The 27,261-nt window shown below is 34.6% G+C and overlaps 1 protein-coding gene across 1 annotated transcript; it reads left to right on the forward strand.

Annotated features, from left to right (window-relative positions):
• Window positions 1–1,781: 1,781 nt before the first annotated feature.
• On the forward strand, window positions 1,782–20,032 carry LOC102809736 (BMP-binding endothelial regulator protein-like). The gene is made up of 7 exons (XM_006812515.2): window positions 1,782–1,951; window positions 5,066–5,180; window positions 5,291–5,324; window positions 12,349–12,588; window positions 13,454–13,728; window positions 16,430–16,722; window positions 19,858–20,032. Exons 2-7 carry the CDS (start codon window positions 5,067–5,069, stop codon window positions 19,865–19,867), a joined length of 966 nt encoding a protein of 321 aa, XP_006812578.1. The 5' UTR covers window positions 1,782–1,951; window position 5,066; the 3' UTR covers window positions 19,868–20,032.
• The last annotated feature ends 7,229 nt before the right edge of the window (window positions 20,033–27,261 follow it).

The following is a 27,261-nucleotide window of genomic DNA, read 5'->3' on the forward strand; positions in this document are numbered from 1 at the left end:
AGGGTGATGCATATCAATCAGGGTTAGAAGCTACATTAATGGAAAATGGACAGCTAGTGGCATTTGTCTCCAGCGCATTGTTTTGCTTGTTGCAGATTTAACCAATGCTTGCATTGTCATCGTCATAAAATCACTGTAGAATTAGACCATAAACCATTGGTTATGGTTTTACAAAAATCGTTACATTCAGCACTGCAAAAGTACAACCTACAAGTATATATACTTACCAGGATGTACGTCGATGACATGTTACGTCGAGTGTTAAGTAGAGCACATGCGCATAAAACAGACAATACTCAAGAATACCAAATAATCCAACGTATACAAGACCAGAGCTTATTTCAAACAGGTAGAATTTAAGCACTTATCTGAAAGAACTCATGAACAAGTCAAATCTTGTACCTCCGCCATGCCCGATTACAAATGCTCATGAGAACAGTCATGGCCAGATGGCCAGATGCATGTGAGGAAAATCACAGTTTGTATTTATGAATGCTGGAATTTTAGAGATTAACAAACTGGCGTTCTAAAGTTGGGCAAGATCTATTTGTGTATATATGAAGAAAACCATGGATGATGAGGATTATCGTAGTGACTACTTTGTGATAGACCGCCTCGAAGACGACGACAGCTGGCAATGTGACAAAGTCTCACTTCGCATTGCATGGAATCACTGATAGGATGACAGACAAAGGTTACAGTATACCAATGATGAATTCACTGCATTTAAACATTAATTGAATTCCTACAGCTGATGATGATCAAAAGGCAGAAGTCAAAAGCAGACCATTAGTAATGGTTAGTAATAGGTGATTCTATACGATTACAACCACTAAACTGAAAACGAGGCTCATGCATGGCAAAGGTTGGACCTTGTTTCACTTAATCGAATCATGACTTAATCGAATCATGGAAACCAGAAATTCATATGTTTAAATCAGAGTGACGATAAACCACTACAACGTGAGACTCCAACTGGTGCAGTAAAGCCACCTTTTATTGCCAATTATTGATTCGCACATTCAGTCTCAAAAATCATGATCTACAAACATGCACCAGTTAAGCACGCAATGGACACACGCAGGTAGATAAGTCATAATCACTTGTGTATAACAAATTGAGGCGGTCTAAGATATTACATCATTGTTATGTCAAAGGTCACTTGATGTAACCCATAATGCATTTGTGATAAACATGGCTTTCTCCCAGTATTGCATACTATGTCGGTCCTAGTTATTCAATTCGTATGCCGTATCTTCCAGGCATAACACTCACCAACTATATAGGATATTTTGAACAGTGACGAATTTACTGTTTATGGAATATTCTGTTACATGTTTATGACTGGAAACACTAACACATGGCAATAGAATATTTGGTTGCATTCAACTCTATGAAACCAGTAGATTGATTTGTGGGCTTCTATGTAGTTGCAAGCTAAATAGTGTACATAATATGTTTGTATGCTCTTCGTTATCTTTATGAAATTAAATTGAAACATTTATTAAAAATTGCAATGCCCTCATAACAGCAGACAGAATTATAAGTACGTGGCGACCAAAACACAACACTTTCATCTACCCTGGTTTTAAAATGATTTGTACTGAAAACGACATTGAAACATTCATCAAATTGCAATGTCCTTAACAACTTTACGTGTTCTTTAGCGTGTGTGCATAGATTACAGTATCGTGGTGACAGCCTCTTCCTGTTGCGCGATGAAATCGTACAATAGAAAGACGTCTGAACAGTGGCGCCAGCAGTACAAAAGCGTACATAAAACAAAGTTGTCACGATCTCGCACACATCCTAACATCGCGCGTTTATTGGCCAGCAACTACTTTTGGTATTGTCACATTGTAGCACTGTACCTTCACAAGTTGTCTGTTGGTTAAACATACGTGTATGTAAATACAAGAGCATATACTAGTGACCCGGCACAGACTCACAGGTATGTATGACTTCAGCTCTCCTTCTATAATTCTTCGATAGGAACGAACAGACGGCTGTGCATGTGACAACCTATTATTTTGAAACGTCGGCAAGGGACCTGGGGAAACGAATAGTCCAGATTGGGCATTATTTTTGGGATTTATGAGTTCAATACCCAATTGAAAATCGGGAGGGGGTATTCACATCCGCATAACAGCACATTTGTTTTATATTTTCTACAAAATGGATGGCACTTGGGTCGAATACGAAAATTGGATTTGTGCCTACACCGAAAACAAGTTAGCTACAAAGTTATAGCCTCAGGCTTAAATATGCACAAAATGACGCGACACCGGTACTGCAAACACCGAACTATCAAATGGGTGTGTCAGTCCGCCATTTCAAAACTGGTTAGTTCCACGCAAAATATCTCTCGTGCAAGAATCTTTCAAAAATAGAAGAATTACAGAAAGGAAACCCCAGTACTTATATCTCGAAGTACTGCACGTATTTTTTGTTCGATAGTTGGGACAGATTTCCGAAATGTTTGCCTCCACTTTTTGAAATTAGCGATAACACGGAAATGATCACGACTCACTATCATAACATTTGATGTTAACAACTAATAAAATATATACAAGATTATTTTCATGTATTTTCTCAATCCAAAGCCATCAGCGTAATTAGCACGTCTTGTATTATAAAATACAATTACGTAATTATACATGTCCATAATTATTGCCACTTTCATAGAATTGCGCATTACCTAATCGTTGGCCTACAGTAATAGCATATATAGATAGAAGATACTCGAGTCTGTATTTAATGAATGGCGTAGATCGTGTTGTCACTCATCACTCACATGGTTCGGTAAATTTCTGTCAGATTCCAGATGGACAGGTTGCATTACACAATTTACATTAATGGCACATAGTTTACTAATATGTTTGTTTGACAAATTTCATCACGTCATCACGTCACAGCATTTTAAACAACTCGTACCAATAAAACGTCCACGAACCAAAGCTGAATCATGGATGTTTGATTGACTGGTCGCAGTACCTTCTTATCCAGTCAATCCTAATTGCTATATTTACTGTATATATACAAAATGTATATATATCAGGCTTATTTAACCCTCCTTTTTTTACAGCCAATAAATGTGTGTCTCGCTATCCGATCTGGTCCTCTCCATAGAAAATCGTAGAGAATTTTATTAATTTCCTTCCACCATGCTTAATAAATCTTGCATTTTAGAAATTCCTAGTGTTTTGATTATCTGAATTCTACCTGCCAATGTAGAATCCCGAGTTTTATTTAAGTTTTTTGCTTTTACATAGTCATAAGAGACATGGATTCTAACTCTTTTTATTGGTTCTTTAGGTCATTTCAACTTCAATGGTTTTTGTTTACTCCTTTTCAGTTTGCCAAGCCACATGGCTTCTGATTTTTCAAAATTTATTTGTAGCCCTGAATTATCTTTAGATTTGTTTAAAAGTGTGAATACATTTTTAGCGGACATGCTATCTTGCAGGATTGCATTCTTGATTTCTTGGTTATTAATTTTGATTCCCTTAATATAATTGTTGCTACGCAATGCAATCAAGAATATTTCTAAGCTCAGAATAAACAATGCTGGAGAAATGCAATCCCCTTGTCTAACTCCTCTTCTCAGATAGAAATATTCGGTAGATGTACCTTTGTTCATAAAACAGCTAAAGGAGATTTTGTAAAGGCTTTTAACGCTTCCAGCATGAAGCTCCATCCAGACTATCAAATGCCTTTTCAAAATCGATTGAAATGAGAATACCTGGTATCTTCATATTATCCCTATATTGCATAGTATTTTCTACCAGTCTTATGAGGTCCCCAATGTATCTATTCTTCACGAAGGCCGATTGTGTTTGATTTATAATTTTTGGTAATATTTTGTTCATTCTCCTTGCCAAACATTTGGTTCCAATCTTGTAGTCTATATTTAATAATGCAACTGGTCGCCAGTTTTTAATATATCTGCAAGCAAAATTATTACCCCCTGTCTTTGTGATGGTGAAAATTCACCTTTTTCAAACCCGCTGTTTAGTAATCTAACTAGATATGACCTAAGGTTGGCTCAAATATTTTTTAAAAATTCAACTGTGAGACAGTCATTTCCAGGAGTCTCATTATTTTGTAATTATTTTAGTGCACTTTCTGCTTCTTCTAATGTAATCATACCCTCTGACTGTAGTGCTTCCTCCCTTGGAAGTTTCTAGTTTTGGAGTTTCTAGATTGTTAAAGAACAACAATTTCTTGATCTTTATTTGTCTCATTCACTGGCTGAATTTTTGTTGAATACAAATCTTCATAGAATTTCTTTGTTAATTTATTCAGTCACTGGTAGCATAATGTTTGTCGCATCAGACTCGATCGGTAGACCCAAGTTCAAATCCTATCATAGGCTGAACATCAACATACCCTGGGTGAGTGTGCCACAGACTCAATAGGAAGGCCAATCCAGATTTATTCACTAACGAATGTGACTTTGGGGGAACCTTGGTTAAGGTCCGCAGGTGCTTGTGTTCGACCGAGCCTGGTTGACGCCAGGATAGCGCATTAAATTGCCATTTGATAGGGAGATGGCCGCACAGCCCTGTCAAAAATTCACTATGTGTCAGCACTAGCACTTGCAATTTGCACAATAAAAAAAAGTCAGGAGAGACAACAATGACATTCAATGTACGGAACTGTCGCCTGGCACAAAAAAAAACTCTTCTTGTTTACCGAGAGTCTTATCATTTAATTTTTCCAATGATAACAAAATATTTATTATTTTCTCTCTCCATACTCATACCAGTCACACCTTGATCTACCCATACTATTGGTCACGCATATACTCCCCTCGTTTATATGATCTAGTTCTTTTTGGAGTTCATCTGTAGCTTTTTGGCACTCTTCTGCAATGTCCTCTGTTTGTTGAAATGCTAAATACTTTTCCATCTCTTCAACTTTTAATTCTAGTTTTCCCCCTTTGTTGGCCTTCTTTTTGCTATATTTCAGTGTGAACACCAGTTAACAATTTCATAAGTTATCCGGTAAAACACAACTCATTGTCAAACACAAATATTAAGCATTAATAATCATTTATCTCCAGAATGAACGCTGCATCAATTTGTACAATTGTTGTGATTTTGCTGAGTGTGTATCACGTGACTTGTAAAAACACATGGAAGGCAGCTGTCAAAAAACTAGCCCCTCTCCAACCCGGGGTAAGAATATATTAATGTTTTTGTTTGATTTTACTTAAACTTCTTATACATTCGTGAAAGAATGTTGTAACGTACAATGTATATTAACTAGTGAAACGTTTGTCTTTCAGGCCGTCAAACACGCAAAGCAAAGGCGAACTGTTGGTGAGTACATTTTGCGAGAAATGTGATGGACAGGAGAGTTAAGCACATATAAAACCACTGTGACTTTCCCTTAACATCACTGGACCCGGAATGAAAATATTATGGTCGGGTTGGGTTCTCTAGAAGACTGGCATTCATTATACTGACACATCCATGACATATACACACTGAGAGCATTTAATTATACTATGAACAAACAAAATTAGTAATAATAGGCAGGCTCATTGAATATTTACAAATAAATCGAGATCAAAATAAACAACCACAAAATACAGACGAACCGCAACTGATAAGTAAACTCCTGAACCAATACATCAACGAGAGATATGGATCTTAGAACATACACCCAGGAAGTCAGGTATTATAGAAGTAACAATAATTGTGTAAAATATTAATTAACTTCGACTAGATAAATAACTACTTAAACTTGATAAAATTGAATAATATCAAGGAAAATTATGACAAAGAAATCCAGTGACGTAGCATTCTCGCCACATTAGTTGGGTTGTGACCAAAGATATTTGACTTTATGACATAGAATCGGGTGATTTTTTATTTTGTCATACGCCCATCAATATATATATATATATGTATATATATATAATTGGTTTAGTATTTCCCGTCTGTAAAAGATATATCATTGTACAAAATATATGTACGCTCACTTTATAGAACAAGAAATATGTTGAATGGTAAATTACAATATGACATAAAAACATGATATATATTTCTAAATGTAGCATATAGACAGATCTGTCGTGACATAATTGACTCTCACTAAATAAACATTTAGAAAATAAATCTAGTGGAAAAACGAAAGTCAAATCCAAAGGACACATACCCATACTGAATACTAGTACTTACTGCTTATGGCACACCAAAGGCTTTTGTCATATTGATTACAATTACAAGGCAAATTGGTTTATGATTTACATTGTATCCTCAATGTTTTCATAGTATATAGTATACATGTTGATTGTTTGAAACGTAGATGTAGCTAAAACAAGCGACGTGTATATATGCATATAAATATAATATAGTATAAGTATAACAGCATCCGGATTACTTTCGGAAATTCAGTCGCGTTTTGAAAAGTTTTACTTTTCAAATGTTTTAAATATTTCTTAGTACTATTTCCATTTGAGTGTCCCCGGAATTGCATTCATATCAGAAAAATACAACAACAACAAATTCCGTCGCGATTCAGAGAGTTAAAATTGTCACTTTTGAATATTTATTTGTACTTTTAGGTTAGTGAGGAGGTTATAATAATTTTTCACTTTTTTTAACACTGTTTTTTTCACCTCTCAAATCCCATTGAAATGTCACTTCTGGCCATTATTTTTCTTATTGGCCAGAACATCGACCCGAATTTTTTTAATTGCAAAAATATTGACCAGTATTTTTAAACTAGTGGTTATAGTTACCCATGTTTAAATGATAAAGTTGATGACATTTTTTAAATGGGCAGTATAATGGTCATTTTAACAGTAGTATATTATTTTTGTTCATTTCACTAATGTAAAAGGATAAAACTGCTACCCCGTGTGAGTTCAATATATGTGTGGTAATTTTATGTTTCACTGGCGTTTGCAGGGACACGAATATTGCCTCGACCCCTGTGAAAGTTCATAGTAACGCAGAGGTCGGTGACTAGTATTTACACGGTATTGGGATAGAGGGACTGTGGACAAACCATACCCCTATTGCGGACGCAATGTAAATTTAGTACCCCCTAAAGCAGACATATTGAAGAAAAAAACACCCCCTATTTCAGACATATATTGAGAACATCCTACCCTCTATTGCGAGGATTCTTCTTTTTGCACTCAAGTGGAGTTACTGTGTATGCAACTCCTGTTGGTGTCATTCGTTGTTTGATGAAAAAAATTGAGAACTATTGACATGAGTGTGAATATGATGATTTATTTGATAGTTTAAAACACAATGCACACAACTTTGCCAGGATTCTTATTCCATCAGATACCATTACGTGACGCAATTGTATGTTCAGTTCCGAGTGACTTTGGCATGAATCCAGGGCAGAAAACCCAGAAAATAGCAGGAGCTGAATGCGAATGAGGCCGAGGCGCGAAAGGAGTTTCGGAAGTGTGGATGACTCGGGGGGGGGGGGTGACTTTCTGTATGCGGTTTATTGTAATTGACGAAACGAAACGAAACGGGATAACACACATAATGAAAATTAAACTGTAATTAGTGAAAATGGGTTTTATACGCACACAATTTACAAAATATTTGCTGAAAATAATAATATTTAATACGCATATGGCTCGTTTCTCTAATTACAGATAATCGAAAATCTGTATCAGCGAAACATGAGTCTGACACTTACAATATTCACAACTGTCAGACGGCCTTTCCGTCGTGTATTTGACACCATGAAACATTTGTCGAAAATAAAAATAAAGTGAAAATAATTAGTGAATGATTCGTTTCGCTAATTATAGATAATTGTTTTAATGTGAATGTTTTAACTTTTAATAATTGTTTTAATGAAGTTTTATACACGACTGAAAGGTAAAAATCCTGCTCAAGTTTCGTCCGATATTTGTGATTATTGTATTATTATTATAGATTATTGTACCTGTAAGACCCTTGTCTCGCCGCGTGATTGCGGATTTCCGATTATCTTTAATTAGCGAAACGAACCGTTTACTAATTAAAATCCCGTTGTTTTCGGCAAATGTTTTAGTGTGTTAAATGCATGACTGAAAGGTAAATATATTGATAGAATTGTGAGAAGTTTTCTTATTGATGTCATGGATTATAGAAGAGATTATGTAGATTAGACTTATTTCCTGTATTTACTTTAAGTTCAAAAGTTTCTTTTTTCATAAAGTTTGTGCTTTTTCAATAATTTTATTGCAGCTCCTAATTACAAATAAATAAAAATACTGGTCAAGTTTCGTCTCCGGTGGTGGTTTATTGCTTAAATATTATTTTCAGCAAAATGTTGTAAATGTTGTGCGTATAAAACCCATTTCCACTGAATACAGTTTAATTGTTATTATATGTGTTAACCCGTTCCGTTCCGTTCTGTTTTGTTTCGTTTCTTCGATTACAATAAGCCTCCGCATGCTCGTGTTGGAAGTGGCGGGAATGTCCCGGTGGGAAAGTTCAGGCGGACGTTTGCGGCCTGGTCGGGGCTATGGGTCCGCCAATTCGGGGCCTATGGCGGTGTGTGGGAGTGGCTGTTGCAAGAGGGGGCCTACAGCTGGCGCAGCAACCCTGTGAGTTTATTTCTGGAGCCTATTGCTAACATTAGCATTTTAAAGGGGGCCTATTTGCTTCCCGCGCGGGCCCGCTTTAGAAGGTGAAAAACACCCCCGCTTTCCCGCTAAATTTGGAACGCACATGGGGTAGTAAAAGCATATAAAGTGACCCCCGAGGGCTTAGCTGAGACTAAGCGCCCAAAACGCTAAGGTATTCAATGCTTATTTGGAAGATTTACTATTATATTTATAGCTATTCATTTCGGTGTGCCATTTCCAACATTACAATAAAGGCTAACACACAGAGAAAGATTGGCTCGAGAAAAAATGAACCGATGATGTGCTACTCCATGTTATTCTGCAATCAGCTATTTCTAAATTTGCCTTTCTATTGTTTTATAAATGTGGAATCAACATATATACCTTTCTAGCTACTCTACTGAGCAATCATAGCTAACATGACCGAAGATTTTATATATTCTTATTAAGTTCCTCATCCTGTGCTAACCACTGTTCCCCCCCCCCCAGTAATCTTAGCCCCATACTTCGTGTAGCGTAAACACTACTTTTGGAAGATCCATGGGTCAAATGGATGATACTTATATTATGTTTTCTTTATTTTGTAATATCATTTTCTTTAATTTGAAAAAAATATAGGAACAGTTTTACACTTACCATAATACTGTATTAGGAGCACTTGCACCATCTTCAATGGTCGAAATAAGTGATATTTTCATGATTTAGTATGCACAAATGTAATGGAGTAAATATGGTATTATATATTGTATCTGAGTTGCATCGGGGGTTAACTAGCATTTCCGATGACGTCATTTTGATCACATTGCTATTGCTGTGAGGACAGGAATATGGACAAGTATATTAAATAAAAACTGGTCATTGTAAGTTAATAATAGCAAACTTAATTATTTTTCGCAGACAATGACAATTAATCTGTGTAGGTTAAATTGTTGATGACGGAAGAAGTTAGATAGATGATTCCCAAATTGATAGCATTTGCATGTTTATCGTTGTTATGCTTGCGCATAGTGCGTGACTTTGGGTCAACAAACCGGAAGGTATAAGATTTTGAAAGTTTCAAGTGTGTAGGGTCGCTTTACATCGCTTGTTCGTGTTCCCCTGCAAATAAAAGTGACATTTGTCAACTAACTCATATCAGCTTCTGAAAATTTGCACACCATCCTGCCTAAGCAAGAGAAACGAAAAACTATCTTTGCCTATTGCGAAATATTTTCATAGTTTTTTTTTTGTATTTGGGGGGGGGGGTTGAAAACTGTCATTGCAATATTTCAAACACAATTTTCTATCACTGTTCTTAATAGAATTATAAAACTATATAGTCATATGTTATCTGGAAATGTAAAAATAAACTTGTGTTATTCAGTTATTCAAAAATAATCTGGCTACAAAATCTCAGAGAAAAAATTGCATGCACATGTAGGGGTGGACGGACGTTTTGGCAGCAGAAGTTTGGGCCTGCACATTTCAGTCGTATTTTAAATATTTTTTTAAAATGATTTTAAATAATTTACGTCTTCTTAAACTGTCACATGAGAAGGACAGAGCATGAACTATACTTTACAATAAAGTATGTTCCAATTCAGTAATTCAATATTAGTTAGTACTTTAATGAGCCATTATTAAAGCACACTAAATTTTTAATGAGTGGGAGTGAGGGTACTAGATTTGAATGAATTCCTAGTGAGATCGGTGCATTCTTTATTCAAGAAAACTTAACAAGTTTTGCTGCTACTAAACAATTTCTATGATTGGTGTAATTTATTATAAATATATTAATCATGTTGTTATAAAATAGTTTCATACAAAAAGGTGGTAATTTGATCAAGTACAGACTAAGATTTAAGTTAATTCCATATGTTTGCATATCAGCTATACCCAATTGTGTTCACTCACACGAAGACACAACAGTTATAACACTGGCGAAGGAACAACAACACTTGTTTTCCGAATTCTGTGCATACTAGTATGCTTATATTTTGTGTTAAAAATAATATCATTTTTATTATTATTACTCAGTGCAGTAACTGGGAAGGTATACATGTTAGTTCTATGGTTATGCGAGAATAACAATACAAATTAAGGACAATGTATAGCATTATAATACCAAACAAGTCATTCACTGCCTAGTTACTTGTGCACAACTCCAAAATGACGAGTGTCTAAGCCACATTAAAATATAAAAGTTATTGTTAAAGTATTTTTGTTCTTTTTGGATTAATAACTTGCTGTTTTATGACTTTTTTGACTAACTCTCTATTTATGTTACTTTTTCGGTTGTTACATAGTATTACTCATGAACATATCACCTTTGAAAATCATTTGATGAGCAATTTGTGTGATTGTGCAATGTTCGAAGGTTCAGTAGTAAATGTCTTGTTTCTTTGTTCATGGTATTATAATGCTGGACATTGCCTTTAAAACAGGAAGTAGTACTCCATTTTTTTTCTTTTGAGAATAATATCTCAGAATGTGCTTGCATTGATTGTCATTTTGAGAATAGCATACGGAAAATAATAGGTATATATAGTAGTTTATCTTTCAAATGGACATTGAGTACAATGGTATTTTCGCTGCGTAGCCTGGGCTAAATATTTATGCACACTTCGTTAGCCTGTACTAGGGGTCTATACTGAATCTTAAAAGCGAGTCAACTTCTATTTTATGTCACCTTCTATGTTTAATAACCTATTGCATTACACTATATATTATTAAAACAACAGGATCGAGAGCACAAGTTGTAATGATTTGCAAATTTTTAAAAGAAATTAATCCAAAAATGTTTTTCAAGATATACAATTTCATATTGCAGATTCTTTAAAATCCTATATATTTTTAGACGTTTACCTACAATTCTACTGGCTTGAAATTGAAGAAAACTGAAGCAAGGGAGGAAAAGGAGGAAGATTAATCTGTCAATCCCCATTTGCCATTATATCTGTGACATGAAAAAATTACCATTTTATTTAAGTTATGAAAAATAAAATGATCATTATACCGCCCATTAAAAAAAGATTGTCACCAACTCCATCACTGAAGAAAAAAATTGCCATTATTCTGAACAGTATAAAAATAATGGTCATTATAACTACCAGTTTTAAAAATGCTGCTACACATTTGGCCATTAAAAAAAATTCTGGTCGATATTCTGACCATTAAAATAATAATGGGCATTATAATGGCCAGAAGTGACATTTTAATGGGATCTGAGAGGTGAAAAAAAAACAGTGTTAAAGTGAAATGAAAAATTATCATAACCCATTCTCACTAACCTAAAAGAACAAATAAATATTCAAAAGTGAAAATTTAAACTTTCTGAATCGCGACGGAATTTTCGAAAGTAATCTGGACGCTGTTGTATTTATTCTGATATGAATGCAATTCCGGCGATACTCACATGGAAGTAGTATACAGATAAATACGATTGTAAAAATGTAACTTTTCTAATTTGGTGCATAGAAAAGTGATGAAGATAATGATAAACTAAGCTGGGTAAATAATTAGAGTATTATCAAAATATATACCGGTACATATAAAATGTGCTGGTGATGACATCGTGCAACCGAGACCGAATAAAAAATATGATTTCACACAATTATATACACTTTATCCCCATCGCTATCTGAAAATTACAATTAACCAATTACACCAAACGCTTACAATGTCTTATTACCTCTGTTATTTTCATCTATATGCGATGAAACTCCCACGAAACCCTAAATATTCATCCAAGTGATGATAATATGTTTTTGCAGACTGCTACAATGGCCCAACTGGAACAGATTATCGTGGAACGTTTGGCATAGCTAATGGGAAGCCTTGCTTGGTTTGGTCATCCAATGTTAACTTTTTAATTAACCCTACAACCTATCCTAATAAAGGCCTAGAGGGAGAAGATAATGCTTACTGTCGTAATCCAGATAACGACTTCAAACCGTGGTGCTATACAAGCAACATCACCGGTGCATTTGCATATTGTGATTTCGTTGATTGCGGTAAGTTTTTGTTGTTGTAACCATACTTGTATTATTTTGGAGAATGGCTCTACTAACGTATCTGTAACACCCCAAATTAAATTAGATAGTAATGTTCTATTTGGCGGTAGTACATGATGTAAGTATAGATACAGAGACTAAATTTCGATACAATAAAAACTTGATGGCCAAACAATCTGTTTCACTCTCCTTCGTATAAGGCGTGCTCTAGAATCTCTGGGGAAAATAGTATGTGCGTCCATATCACGCACTGGTAGGCTTTCCCGCGCGTGCGCAAGTGACGACCCTCCCGCTTTAAGTGATACGAGAAGCTTACGGCTGACTCGCAACATATTACAAGGCACTTAGAATGGAGAATTCCCAAAGATTAATTATTATGAAATTACTGTTATCCTCACTTACGTTTTTGAGTTGATCAGGGGTCAAACATAAATTGCTTATAGAGATTTTTTTAGGAAAATTCATACTTGGTGTATTTAACTACAAAGTCTGGTGTTTTGTTGTCATATACTGGTGTTTAAACATGATGTATTATCATATAATTAAATAATTCGGCACAAAAAACGATATATATATATATATATATAAAAATGTGCTATACACATAAACTATACAGTGGGGAAAATGTTCCAAACAAATATATTTCTCTAAGTAACCAATTATAATTTATACAAGCAAGTCAAACAGTACGTCTTGCAATAGTGTGCAGTGGGCGGGACTCGAGATGTAATCAGATTTTCCCAAGAGCTCCTTAATTTCGAGATTGTTGGCATTAAACGGGCCAGGAAACATGACAATCTCAAGTTATTACCGGAACTGACAGACAATTTGTAAATGAGTATTGTTTCGTATATTAAATCAACAGATAGCATACCTCCTACAACTCAACCCCCGACCCCACCTCCTGGGGGGTATGGGGATCCACACATGACAACGTTTGACGCCCTGAAATACGACTTCCAAGGCTTCTGTAACTATGTTCTTGTCAAGGATTGCCATTCAACAGAGCCTCGATTTAAAATCTCAGCTGATTTCCGTGGGCGCAATAAGCCGAACAAACCTCCTACCAGGATGGTGGCAATTACCATAACTGCAAAGGGGTTGCCAACAATACGTTTTTTGGAAAATAACTCTTTTTTGGTGAGTAATATAGTTAATACAAACATTTTTTTAATAATGCTATTTTTTATTTTGTTTCACTAACGGCCATTATATATGTATGACAGTCACTATTGTATCGAATTAATTGCTTCAACTGGAAGTACAATGTGCCAAAGTACAGCGAGATTATTTCACATTTCGGGAATGAATTTTTATTTATAATTAAAAAAGTGTCAATAATTTGGATTTGAATTTTACTTCACATATTGAATCTATGTAGGGCATTATTGTTTTATGATAACTCATTTTTTTATTTGTACTGGCGATCTTCACATACTATAATAGCTCCCTTTGCAGACAATATAGTTTAACAATTCGTCAGTTTTTGTTGAGATATACGAAGGAACGAACATTTGTGCATTTGAAAGTCGCGGAGCAACGTATTTATTGTCAGCGACGTTTCGCGTAATAGTGGTCACGTACAGACATATGACGAGTGAAATATACGCGGTCAACTTAGCATTAAGTACATACATGACGAGTGTGATATACGCGGTCAACTTAGCATTACGTACAGACATGACGAGTGTGATATACGCGGTCAACTTAGCATTACGTACAGACATGACGAGTGTGATATACGCGGTCAACTTAGCATTAAGTACAGACATGACGAGTGTGATATACGCGGTCAACTTAGCATTACGTACAGACATGACGAGTGTGATATACGCGGTCAACTTAGCATTACGTACAGACATGACGAGTGTGATATACGCGGTCAACTTAGCATTACGTACAGACATGACGAGTGTGATATACGCGGTCAACTTAGCATTAAGTACAGACATGACGAGTGTGATATACGCGGTCAACTTAGCATTACGTACAGACATGACGAGTGTGATATACGCGGTCAACTTAGCATTACGTACAGACATGACGAGTGTGATATACGCGGCCAACTTAGCATTACGTAACCCACACAAGTCGTAAATACTACTTGGTGTAATTGTAGTTATTGAAACATTGAAGGAAAGAAAAAAAGTATACTCGTAGTACAATTAAAGAAGCTACTTCACGTTTCGTCATATCATTTTGAACGGATAAACACGTTCACCTCAATATCAAGAGATTGTTTTCCCAAAAACTAGATCAGCGGAGTAAGTGTGCCTGTCAACTGTAATACTTTTCACCATTTTTGTGAACAATTGAACAGCCTGTCATATGTCGAGTTATGCATTTCCCAATCAAAACAACAAAACTATTTTGACGAAACAGTAACAAAAGTTATTCTTGTATCTGGTAAGTGCAAAAGGCAATTTAAATCTCCTTTGAACATCGACAGTATCAATGAACATCAATAAAACGTGTTTTTTTAAGAAGAGGCTGATAATCATTTGATTAATGTTATCACATTTCTAATTTCTTTGATTTGTTGGTTTGGTGAATTGAGCACCCTTTATTGACACAGTGTAGATCACGTTGACCGTCTCAAAACGCATTGGTAATACACAAGCACTATTTTGTTTCTCGACAGTATAGAATATTTATTTATTTATTTTTTTAAATATTTTTTTGTGTGCCAGGCGACAGTTCCGGACATTGAATGTCACTGTTGTCCCTCCTGACTTTTTAGCTCCGCTGTCGACTTTGCCGAGCGGAGCTTATCATATGAGTGATTGTCCGTCGTCGTCCGTCGTCCGTGTCAATGTTTTACTTTTTCGACATCTTCTTGAAAACTATAAGCCTGAATGCTTTGATACTTGGTATATATGTACCTTGGGTAGACCTCTATTAGATTTGTTCATTTCATGATGATATCTTCGATTTTCTAATTTTGGTGAATATTTTTGTCATTTTTGGTAAAAAGTCATATTTTCGACTTCTTGTTGAAAACCGCAAGTCCAATTGCTTTGGTATTACATATATAGGTACTACATGTGGATCTCTCTCAGATTTGTTCATGTCGTGATGATATCTTCAATTCTCAAAATGTATTGAATATTTTTGTAATTTTTTTTAAAAAGTGATATTTTCGACTTCTTGTTAAAAACCACAGGTCCGATTGCTTTTATATTACATATATAGGATAGGTACAACATGTGGACCTCTTTCAGATTTGTTAATTTCGTGGTGATATCTTCAGTTATCTAATTTTAGTGAATATTTTTGTAATTTTGGATGAAAAGTGACATTTTTGAATTCTTGTTAAAAACATCAAGTCTACATATTGTTCATTTTCTAATGATATCTGCTGTTCTTTAATTGAAATGTGCATTGCTAACAGCGGAGCTATCTCAGTCGACAGGTTGCTTGTTTTTATGTGCAAATTGCAAGTGCTAACTCATGTGTGCCGCCATCTTTCTATCAAATGGCAATTTAATGCGCTATCCTGGCGTCAACCAGGCTCGGTCGAACATAAGCGGACTTTAATCAAGGTTCCCCAAAAGTCGCATTCGTTGCTGAATGAATCTCGGCCAGTGGAATTGGCCTTTCCATTGTGTCTGTGACACACTCACCCAAGGTGGGGTGGACCCTTTTGATGTTCAGCCTAAATAGGATTTGAACTTGGGATCACGAGTCTGATACGACAACCATTGTGCTACCAGTGACAGGTTGCCTTTAAGATATGGTGTAAACTAAACTAAGACACGTGTTTGTTGATTTCTATCTACCAGCCGATGTTATACCTATTATTTTAATATTACTTGCATAAATATTCACGTGTTTACAACAGATTAATGGTAAATTGTACAACGGAACGGAAGCAGTAACTGGTCACAAGTTTGGTTCGGTTGTTCCAGATGGTGGCACACTTCTCCTGAATATACCTCGTCTAAAACTTGCTGCTACATGGAACGGGAAGCCTCATAAAATCACAATAAATTTAGGAGATAGTGATATGCATGGAAAGGTATGTGGATTGCTTGGCAATTCTGATGGGAATCCAGATAACGATTTCATCAAACCAGATGGCACTATGGCGTCTGATGCCAAGGAGTTTGGAGATAGCTGGGCTGTACCTGGCAGGTGGGTAATTTGGTGGTTATTTTGCACGTTTTAGGTACAAATGTTATGGGATGCTTAAAATTGGTTAGAAACCATTACAGTAGTTTAGGAATTATGCTGTATATATTCCTCATGTGTAAGATTCAAACACTCGTTCAGGTGGTTACACCATGATGTTATAAGGAATATTTTCGGTAGTTGATATGACGTGAGCGAAACAACGGCATCATTATGTGCATTATTCAAAACGTATTATTTTGAATATATATTAAACATATTATATATTGAATATCAAAAATAAATTGGCCAAAACTAGTATTATTATAATCAAATATAAACGTCGAACAACAAACATAATTTATATTTTTTATTTGATTATTTCAAAGCTAAAACAAATCCATAGACCTAAGTGCTTAAAATTACAGAAACCACATTTCTGTAATGTTCTCCACTCACTGTGTACGTATCATTGAAAATTAAAGGTGACTTCGCTTTTTCATCCTACGAAACACTTTTCTAGGCATATTTATTAAATATCGTGCCCAGACATGGTAACAGTGTCTGGAAAATATTATCAACGAATATCACCTTTGGTATTTTTATCGATCTCAAAAAAGCCTTTGACACCATTAATCATGAAATACTGTGCTGCAAACTAGAACACTATGGTATTAGAGGTCTTCCTCTATTATGGTTTAAAAACTACTTTTGTAATCGCCAACAATTTGTATGTATTGAAAACACTTCATCTTTGCCACGACCTATTACCTGCGGGGTTCCGCAAGGGTCGATTCTAGGCCCAATCATATTTTTAATATATATTAATGATATAGCCAACTCTACCAATTCCTTTCATTTTCGACTCTTTGCTGACGATACTAACCTATTTAAATTTATTCAAAACAATAAAATCAATCTCTCAGAAATTGATAATGATTTTCAAAGGGTTCGTGAATGGTGCAGTGCTAACAAACTTACTATTAATTCTGAAAAAAACAATGACATGATAATTAAAACACCACAACGATCGGTCACTACTGAGGGCAGCCTGGAAATTAACGGGTCACCGATAGAGGGCGTATATGTTGTCAATTACCTTGGTGTCTCCATTGACCAGAATATGTTATGGAAAGCCCACATTGATAAAATTTGCAAAGTTATCGCACCAAAAATTGGATTAATTTCACAACTACGTCATTTTGTACCTAGGAATATCCTAATTCTCTTATACAATTCCTTAATTCTACCACACATTACATATTGCCTGGAAATCTGGGGAAATACATATGCTACTCTACTGCAACCAATATATCTCTTACAGAAAAAAATAGTGCGCCTCATCACTTTCTCTGATTCGTATTCCCATGCTGCTCCTCTTTTCAAAAAACTAAGAATACTAGACATTTTTTCACTCTGCAAGTTACAAACCAGTTTATTTGTCTTTGATCTCAGCAATAAATATTTTGTACATGATATTTACAACTATTTGGATCCTTTGTCCCATAATTATCAAACCCGTTTAGCATGTAGCTTGAACTACTATACTCCAAAACTGAATCTTACACTCAACCAACACAGTTTTAAATACTCTGCAACAAAACATTGGAACTCTTTGCCTGATGCATTTAAAACCATCACTAAGAAACATACATGTATATTCAAAGCAAAATTAAAAAACTATCTCTTAAAAATTTGATTTGTAATATTTTTTCTCTTTCTCTCTTTATTTGGAGATTTGTGTGATTAAACTATGAAATTATCAGTTTGCAATTTTATGCAAATTGGATAGATTCGCATATGTAAATATTATTTCTTACGGGTTACGGACTCGACTAGTTCTGATGAACTATATCTGTAATCCCCACCAAAAAAAAAGAAAAGTTATCTAAGTAGAATTCGTTATTTATTTATTTATTTATTTATTTATTTATTTATTTATTTATTTATTTATTTATTTATTTATTTATTTATTTATTTATTTATTTATTTATATGTATTTACTACCTGTGCAACTTCTACCTTTACCGTTGTTTTTTTCTTGTTTTTTTTTGGTGAAATAAATTTCATTCATTCATTTCAATACATACACAGCTCCGTTATTCATGGTTATAATTCACGAACAACACTATGATATTCAGCAATCTGATAGATCATTAGTAGTTTAATTAAGGTAGAGATGCAGTTTACCTGACAGGTATTTTAATGAGTTAATTAGGAAACCAAGATGATCTCCCCTGTCCACAAAACTATATATTTTCGGAAAGCTTATTGTATGAATTTTAAAATTTTGTTAGTATTTTGTTTTATGGACACTGTAGTTTGAGATATGCACAAAAAAGTGCTTTTTGGTCAAAAGTCATTTTTAAAAGAATTAGCTTCTAAACCATGCTTCTGTTTCCTGTCAAAATTGATTTATGGGTACATCTGTTTACTATGAAAAAAGTGCCGTCTTGAAAACTGTCTACCAGCTCAAATTTCACTACTTCAAGTTTATGCATAAATTAACACCCAGGCTAGTTGTCTGTACAATTGTTGTAACACTGTTCAACCAAAAACAATGCCCCGACGGCGTTTTGAAGATAAACACATCGTCAATCATTTGTGAAAATTTCAAAACAAAAGGTCAAAGCGTATAGGAGCTATTTTTTTAAAGTTCTGGAATGTGCACTAAAAAGAAGCTGAGATAATTGCTAATTTGCATAACAATTCACTCAGTAAGAAGTTTGCTAATGCTCATAATTAAAATGGCTGTAACAGTCCCAAATTTAAATGTATTATCGTTTTGTTAAAAGTTAAATATAGTACATAATATGGAGATCCCGTCATTACTTTTTTTCACCATGTTTCTTTTTTTTATTATTTATGTACAGCCTTGCTAAATCTTGCTAAGCGTTCAAAAGGGAGAATGTTTGCACCTGTTATCTATATTTAAAAATCGTTTTTTGAGTATGTTCCACTATTCACAATTCTACAAAATTTTAACAGTCTATAGCCAAGACTGTTTGGATAATAAAAAGCAAAAACAAAAATTCACTCTCAAGTGCCCACGAACCTGCATCTCTACCTTGAACTAGACTTGCGGAACAAATTGAGTTATACTAACAAATTGCCATTTATTTATACAATCACAAATTTAACTTTTGTGTTACTTTGCAGCTGTGTGTAATAAGATAATGAAGAATGTAGAAAACACGCTGAAGTGACTAGCCAAGCTTTGCTTCAAGACTTTGCATGTGGGTGCACAGACTATGGATTCTTCTTCGTATCAACTAGTTGTAAATGTAGCTATTTCATCTATTCAAGTATTAAACGTAAACGTTTCATTAGTGAATGTGCTTACAAGTTCTTTAACAGTTAATATAACGAATAACACTCAATTAATTATTGAGTTTCTCGCAATTTAGAAGTATTTATGCTAACATAATTTTCACTTAGGGGATAAAAGTTTGCACAGTTCCCATTACTGGGTGATAAGAGGAGAAAGACTAGACGAGATGTGCGCAATAATCCCCGTCCGAGCCCATTTATGCTAACATAATTTTCACTTAGGGGATAAAAGTTTGCGCAGTTCCCATTACTGGGTGATAAAAGGAGATAGACGAGATGTGCGCAATAATCTCCGTCCGAGCCCATTCGTCAGAAAATAATGAACAGTGTGTATTGCTTTATTTTATATATATTACTTTGAGCTGTGGACAAATTACAAAATACAAGTGTTACAGTAGTGGTAGCTTGAAAGGAAACAAATCCACGAGAGACACTTGTATGTCTGTTACGTGAAGAACGTTCACTAGAAAACGACACGTGCTCAATTCTCCTAACGAAGATAACCAGTTCTTAAGGTGAACAAATTATCAGTGGCGGATCCAGAGGGGGGCCAGGGGTGCCATGGCCCCCCAAACGCATAACGATTCATATCATCTGGATTACACATAGCTTCTCTGCGATTTTCGCTCCGTATATCTTAAGCGAAGCTTGTCCCCCAATACATTTTGCTGGATCCGCCACTGCAAATTATGGTGGGTTTGCCCAATCTTCCTTGCCCTTGGTCCGTAGAATGTAAAGAACTTTTTTTATATATTTTCCTGGCAACACATACATAAAAATGTGGCTTGTCTTCCGTACCCCACGAGAAAGATATAGCGTGATGAGATAAACGACGGATCAGCTGGTGGAAGATACTGTCTGACTGTAGTAGCCAAACTGATTGTTGATGATTACAATCTCTGGTCAGAGCACCTTACTAGAAAGCAGCATATAAGTACTAAACACCATTCATATAAGTCTATGACCAAGTGAATCTGTGACGTCAAAATGACGTAGATGGGTAAAAGCAATATCGTTCAAACCGACAATTGTGTTTGGCTTGTTTAGTCTTTCGTCATAAAAACATAATATCAACGCGTTGAGTGGTGTTCGTGTCAACACTTATAAATTACGTCTAGAAGCGCTTCACCACTAGAGGACAAATCTTACAAAGAAGGTGAACTAATTCTACGAGACCTTAACGCGATTTGGGAGGTGACCTACATCAGATGAAGTTTCTTGTATCAATAACTGTGTAAGAAAATCTTTATATCAAACCAGTCGGAAAAAGTGAATAATTCATTAACTTATTGATCGTGGTCAGATACAGATAAATATAAAAAAATCAAATATCCACGTAGCATAGGTTTTTGCAAAGAAAGTTTGAGTAACGTATATGTTCTTGGAAAGATGTTTTGGGTAATGTATAGGTTTTTGAAAAAAAGTTCGAGTAACGTAAAGGTTTTTTAAAAAAAAAGTTTGGGTAATTATAGTTTCATGAAAAGTGGGTCTGAATACTGTGTAGTTTCTTGGAAAGTAAGTTTGGGTAATGTATAGGTTCTTGGAAAGTAAGTTTGGGTAATGTATAGGTTCTTGGAAAGAAAGTTTGGGTAATTTATAGGTTCTTCAGAAAAGAATTTTGGGTATTGTATGGGTTCTTGGAAAGTAAGTTTGGGTAATTATAAGTTCATAAAAAGTGAGTTTGAGTACTGTGTAGTTTCTTGGAAAGATAGTTTGGGTAGTGTAAAGGTTTTTTGGAAAGTAAGTTTGGGTAATGTATAGGTTCTTGGAAAGAATGTTTGGGTAATTTATAGGTTCTTGGAAAGTAAGTTTGGGTAATATATAGGTTCTTGGAAAGAAAGTTTGGGTAATTTATAGGTTCTTCGAAAAGAATTTTGGGTAATGTATAGGTTCTTGAAAGTTTTGGTAATGTATAGGTTTTTGGAAAGTAAGTTTGGGTAATGTATATGTTCTTGGAAAGTAAGTTTGGTTAATGTATAAGTTCTTAGAAAGATAGCTTGGGTAATGTATAGGTTCTTGAAAGCTTTGGTAATGTATTGTTTTTGGAAAGTAAGTTTGGGTAATGTATATGTTCTTGGAAAGTAAGTTTGGTTAATGTATAAGTTCTTAGAAAGATAGCTTGGGTAATGTATAGGTTCTTGGAAAGTAAGTTTGGGTAATGTATAGGTTCTTGGAAAGTAAGTTTGGTTAATGTATACGTTCTTGGAAAGATAGCTTGGGTAATGTATAGGTTCTTGGAAAGAAAGCTGGGTAATGTATAGTTTCTTGGAAAGAAAGCTGGATAATGTACAGGTTCTTGAAAGCTTTGGTAATGTATAGGTTTTTGGAAAGTAAGTTTGGGTAATGTATATGTTCTTGGAAAGTAAGTTGGGTAATGTATATGTTCTTTAAAAAATAAATTTTGGTAATGTATAAGTTCTTGGAAAGATAGCTTGGGTAATGTATAGGTTTTTGGAAAGATAGTTTGGGTAATTTATAGGTTTTTGGAAAGAAAGTTTGGGTAAATGGTCTTCTAGGCTCGACAAATAATTTGAATGCGTTGCCGATTCACGATAACAAAATTAATTTAGCGAATCGTTTTAGCATGTTTTTCGTGGATAAGATTAAGAAAATCAATCAAGGACTAAATCTAAATTTATTGAATGGAAACCGTTTTAACGAACTGCACAAGTTCTCTGGTGATGAATTGAAATGTTTTGAACCAGCCACGGAGGATGAAATAATTAAAATTATAAAAAAATCGTCGTCGGTTTCGTGCGATTTGGACTGTTTACCCACTAATATATTAAAAGATGAAAAGATCCTTTCTATCCTGCTTTCACCTATAACAGATATCATAAATGAATCACTTCGCACTGGAAGTGTTCCTGAGAAAATGAAATGTGCGCTGATTAAACCTCTGCTCAAGAAAGCATCGTTGGATTCAAACATGCTGAAAAATTATCGACCGATTTCTAATTTGTCTTTTATATCTAAAGTCCTTGAACGTGTCGTTGCATCCAGAGTGAAACAACATTTAGAGAATTATTCGTTGTATGAAGAGTTTCAATCAGCGTATCGGACCGCACATAGCACTGAAACGGCTCTTTTGCGGGTCGCTAACGATGTACTATGCAGTATTGATAATTCTAAGAATTCAGTTGCTCTCGTACTTTTGGATCTTTCAGCCGCTTTTGATACTGTGAATCACAGGATTCTCATCGATAGGTTGAGATCAAATTTTGGTTTAAATGGTCTCATCATCAAATGGTTTGAGTCGTATTTGAGTAACCGCATTCAAAAAGTGAAAATTGGAAATGTATTTTCTGATATGACGTCTATATTAGAAACCGGTGTTCCACAGGGCTCCGTCTTAGGGCCATTATTGTTCTCAATGTACATGCGTCCATTGGGCGAGTTATTGCGACGTCACGGCGTAAAATATCATTTTTACGCCGATGACACACAGATTTATTTATCGGTTTCTGAAGATGATCAAATTCGCGCCCGGGTGATACTTCAGACATGTATTCAAGACGTTAGCGATTGGATGTCTTGTAATTTCCTACTTTTGAATGTGTCGAAAACTGAATTTGTGTGCATGTCGTCTCGGAGATTCTCACAAGACTCGTGTCCTTTCTCTAGTATCGCAATTGGTGAAGAATTGGTTACTGCTTCGTCAAGTGCTAGAAACTTAGGTGTCTTGTTTGATTCGCAGCTATCTATGGAAACACACATTTCTACTATTTGTAGATCTGGATATTCCCATCTAAGAAATATTAATCGTATTCGTAAATCATTATCCCAATCTGATACTGAAAAGTTGGTACATGCATTCATATCTTCTCGCTTAGACAGCTGTAATTCATTATTGTCTGGTCTCCCTGTAACTAAGATAAAACCTCTTATTCGTGTACAAAATGCAGCAGCCCGCCTTGTCACTCGTGCTCGAAAATATGACCACATTACAGACTTTTTTATTAAACTTCATTGGTTACCAGTTGTACAAAGAATCAATTTCAAATTACTTTTACTAGTGTATAAATCTTTGTATGGTTTTGCCCCAAATTATCTATGTGAATTAATCGAATTTTATGTACCTAGTCGTAGTTTAAGATCTGAATCAAAGTTTCTTATTAAAACTCGTCAGGTGTGTAGTAAAAAGTCCAAGGTGTTATACAAAGACCGTGCTTTTGAAAATTTAGGTCCTAAACTTTTTAATGAATTACCTCTGTCTGTTCGTTCTAGTCCTTCAGTAGACATTTTTAAATCCAGACTGAAAACGCACTTATTTAAATGTGCTTTTAATATTTGACTGATTGTTTATTGTATCAGCGCCTTTGATCTTCATATGTTGGAATTGTTGCGCTTAATTAAATAAAGTTATTATTATTATTATTATTATAATTTATAGGTTCTTCAGAAAAGAATTTTGGGTAATGTATGGGTTCTTGAAAGTTTTGGTAATGTATAGGTTTTTGGAAAGTAAGTTTGGGTAATGTATATGTTCTTGGAAAGTAAGTTTGGTTAATGTATAAGTTCTTAGAAAGATAGCTTGGGTAATGTATAGGTTCTTGAAAGCTTTGGTAATGTATTGTTTTTGGAAAGTAAGTTTGGGTAATGTATATGTTCTTGGAAAGTAAGTTTGGTTAATGTATAAGTTCTTAGAAAGATAGCTTGGGTAATGCATAGGTTCTTGGAAAGTAAGTTTGGGTAATTATAGGTTCATAAAAAGTGAGTTTGAGTACTGTGTAGTTTCTTGGAAAGATAGTTTGGGTAGTGTAAAGGTTTTTTGGAAAGTAAGTTTGGGTAATGTATAGGTTCTTGGAAAGAATGTTTGGGTAATTTATAGGTTCTTGGAAAGTAAGTTTGGGTAATGTATAGGTTCTTGGAAAGAATGTTTGGGTAATTTATAGGTTCTTCGAAAAGAATTGTGGGTAATGTATAGGTTCTTGAAAGTTTTGGTAATGTATAGGTTTTTGGAAAGTAAGTTTGGGTAATGTATAGTTTCTTGGAAAGAAAGCTGGGTAATGTATAGGTTCTTGAAAGCTTTGGTAATGTATAGGTTTTTGGAAAGTAAGTTTGGGTAATGTATATGTTCTTGGAAAGTAAGTTTGGTTAATGTATAAGTTCTTGGAAAGATAGCTTGGGTAATGTATAAGTTCTTGGAAAGAAAGTTTGGGTAATTTATAGGTTCTTCAAAAAATAATTTTGGGTAATGTATGGGTTCTTGGAAAGTAAGTCTGGGTAATTATAGGTTCATAAAAAGTGAGTTTGAGTACTGTGTAGTTTCTTGGAATAATAAGTAAGTTTGGGTAATGTATAGTTTCTTGGAAAGAAAGCTGGGTAAATGTATAGGTTTTTGAAAGCTTTGGTAATGTATAGGTTTTTGGAAAGTAAGTTTGGGTAATGTATAGGTTCTTGGAAAGTAAGTTTGGGTAATGTATAGGTTCTTGGAAAGTAAGTTTGGGTAATGTATAGGTTCTTGGAAAGAAAGTTTGGGTAATTTATAGGTTCTTTAAAAAAGAATTTTGGGTAATGTATAGGTTCTTGAAAGTTTTGGTAATGTATAGGTTTTTGGAAAGTAAGTTTGGGTAATGTATATGTTCTTGGAAAGTAAGTTTGGTTAATGTATAAGTTCTTAGAAAGATAGCTTGGGTAATGTATAGGTTCTTGAAAGCTTTGGTAATGTATTGTTTTTGGAAAGTAAGTTTGGGTAATGTATATGTTCTTGGAAAGTAAGTTTGGTTAATGTATAAGTTCTTAGAAAGATAGCTTGGGTAATGTATAGGTTCTTGGAAAGTAAGTTAGGGTAATGTATAGGTTCTTGGAAAGTAAGTTTGGTTAATGTATACGTTCTGGGAAAGATAGCTTGGGTAATGTATAGGTTTTTGGAAAGAAAGCTGGGTAATGTATAGTTTCTTGGAAAGAAAGCTGGATAATGTACAGGTTCTTGAAAGCTTTGGTAATGTATAGGTTTTTGGAAAGTAAGTTTGGGTAATGTATATGTTCTTGGAAAGTAAGTTTGGTTAATGTATAAGTTCTTAGAAAGATAGCTTGGGTAATGTATAGGTTCTTGGAAAGTAAGTTTGGGTAATGTATAGGTTCTTGGAAAGTAAGTTTGGGTAATGTATGGGTTCTTGGAAAGATAGCTTGGGTAATGTATAGGTTCTTGGAAAGAAAGTTGGGTAATGTATAGGTTCTTGGAAAGAATGTTTGGGTAATTTATAGGTTTTTGGAAAGATAGTTTGGGTAATTTATAGGTTTTTGGAAAGAAAGTTTGGGTAATTTATAGGTTCTTCAGAAAAGAATTTTGGGTAATGTATGGGTTCTTGAAAGTTTTGGTAATGTATAGGTTTTTGGAAAGTAAGTTTGGGTAATGTATATGTTCTTGGAAAGTAAATTTGGTTAATGTATAAGTTCTTAGAAAGATAGCTTTGGTAATGTATAGGTTCTTGAAAGCTTTGGTAATGTATTGTTTTTGGAAAGTAAGTTTGGGTAATGTATATGTTCTTGGAAAGTAAGTTTGGTTAATGTATAAGTTCTTAGAAAGATAGCTTGGGTAATGTACAGGTTCTTGGAAAGTAAGTTTGGGTAATGTATACGTTCTTGGAAAGATAGCTTGGGTAATGTATAGGTTCTTGGAAAGAAAGCTGGGTAATGTATAGTTTCTTGGAAAGAAAGCTGTATAATGTACAGGTTCTTGAAAGCTTTGGTAATGTATAGGTTTTTGGAAAGTAAGTTTGGGTAATGTATATGTTCTTGGAAAGTAAGTTTGGGTAATGTATAGGCTCTTGGAAAGTACGTTTGGGTAATGTATGGGTTCTTGGAAAGATAGCTTGGGTAATGTATAGGTTCTTGGAAAGAAAGTTGGGTAATGTATATGTTCTTTAAAAAAATAAATTTTGGTAATGTATAAGTTCTTGGAAAGATAGCTTGGGTAATGTATAGGTTTTTGGAAAGATAGTTTGGGTAATTTATAGGTTTTTGGAAAGAAAGTTTGGGTAATTTATAGGTTCTTCAGAAAAGAATTTTGGGTAATGTATGGGTTCTTGGAAAGATAGTTTGGGTAATGTATAGGTTTTTGAAAAGAAAGTTTGGGTAATGTATAAGTTCTTGGAAAGATAGCTTGGGTAATGTATAGGTTCTTGGAAAGAAAGCTGGGTAATGTATATGTACTTTAAAAAAGAAATTTGGGTAATGTATAGGTTTTTGGAAAGTAAGTTTGGGTAATGTACAAGTTCTTGGAAAGAT

This window comes from Saccoglossus kowalevskii, chromosome 19, assembly GCF_978046115.1.
Source record: "Saccoglossus kowalevskii chromosome 19, keSacKowa6.1, whole genome shotgun sequence".
Taxonomy (NCBI): domain Eukaryota; kingdom Metazoa; phylum Hemichordata; class Enteropneusta; family Harrimaniidae; genus Saccoglossus; species Saccoglossus kowalevskii.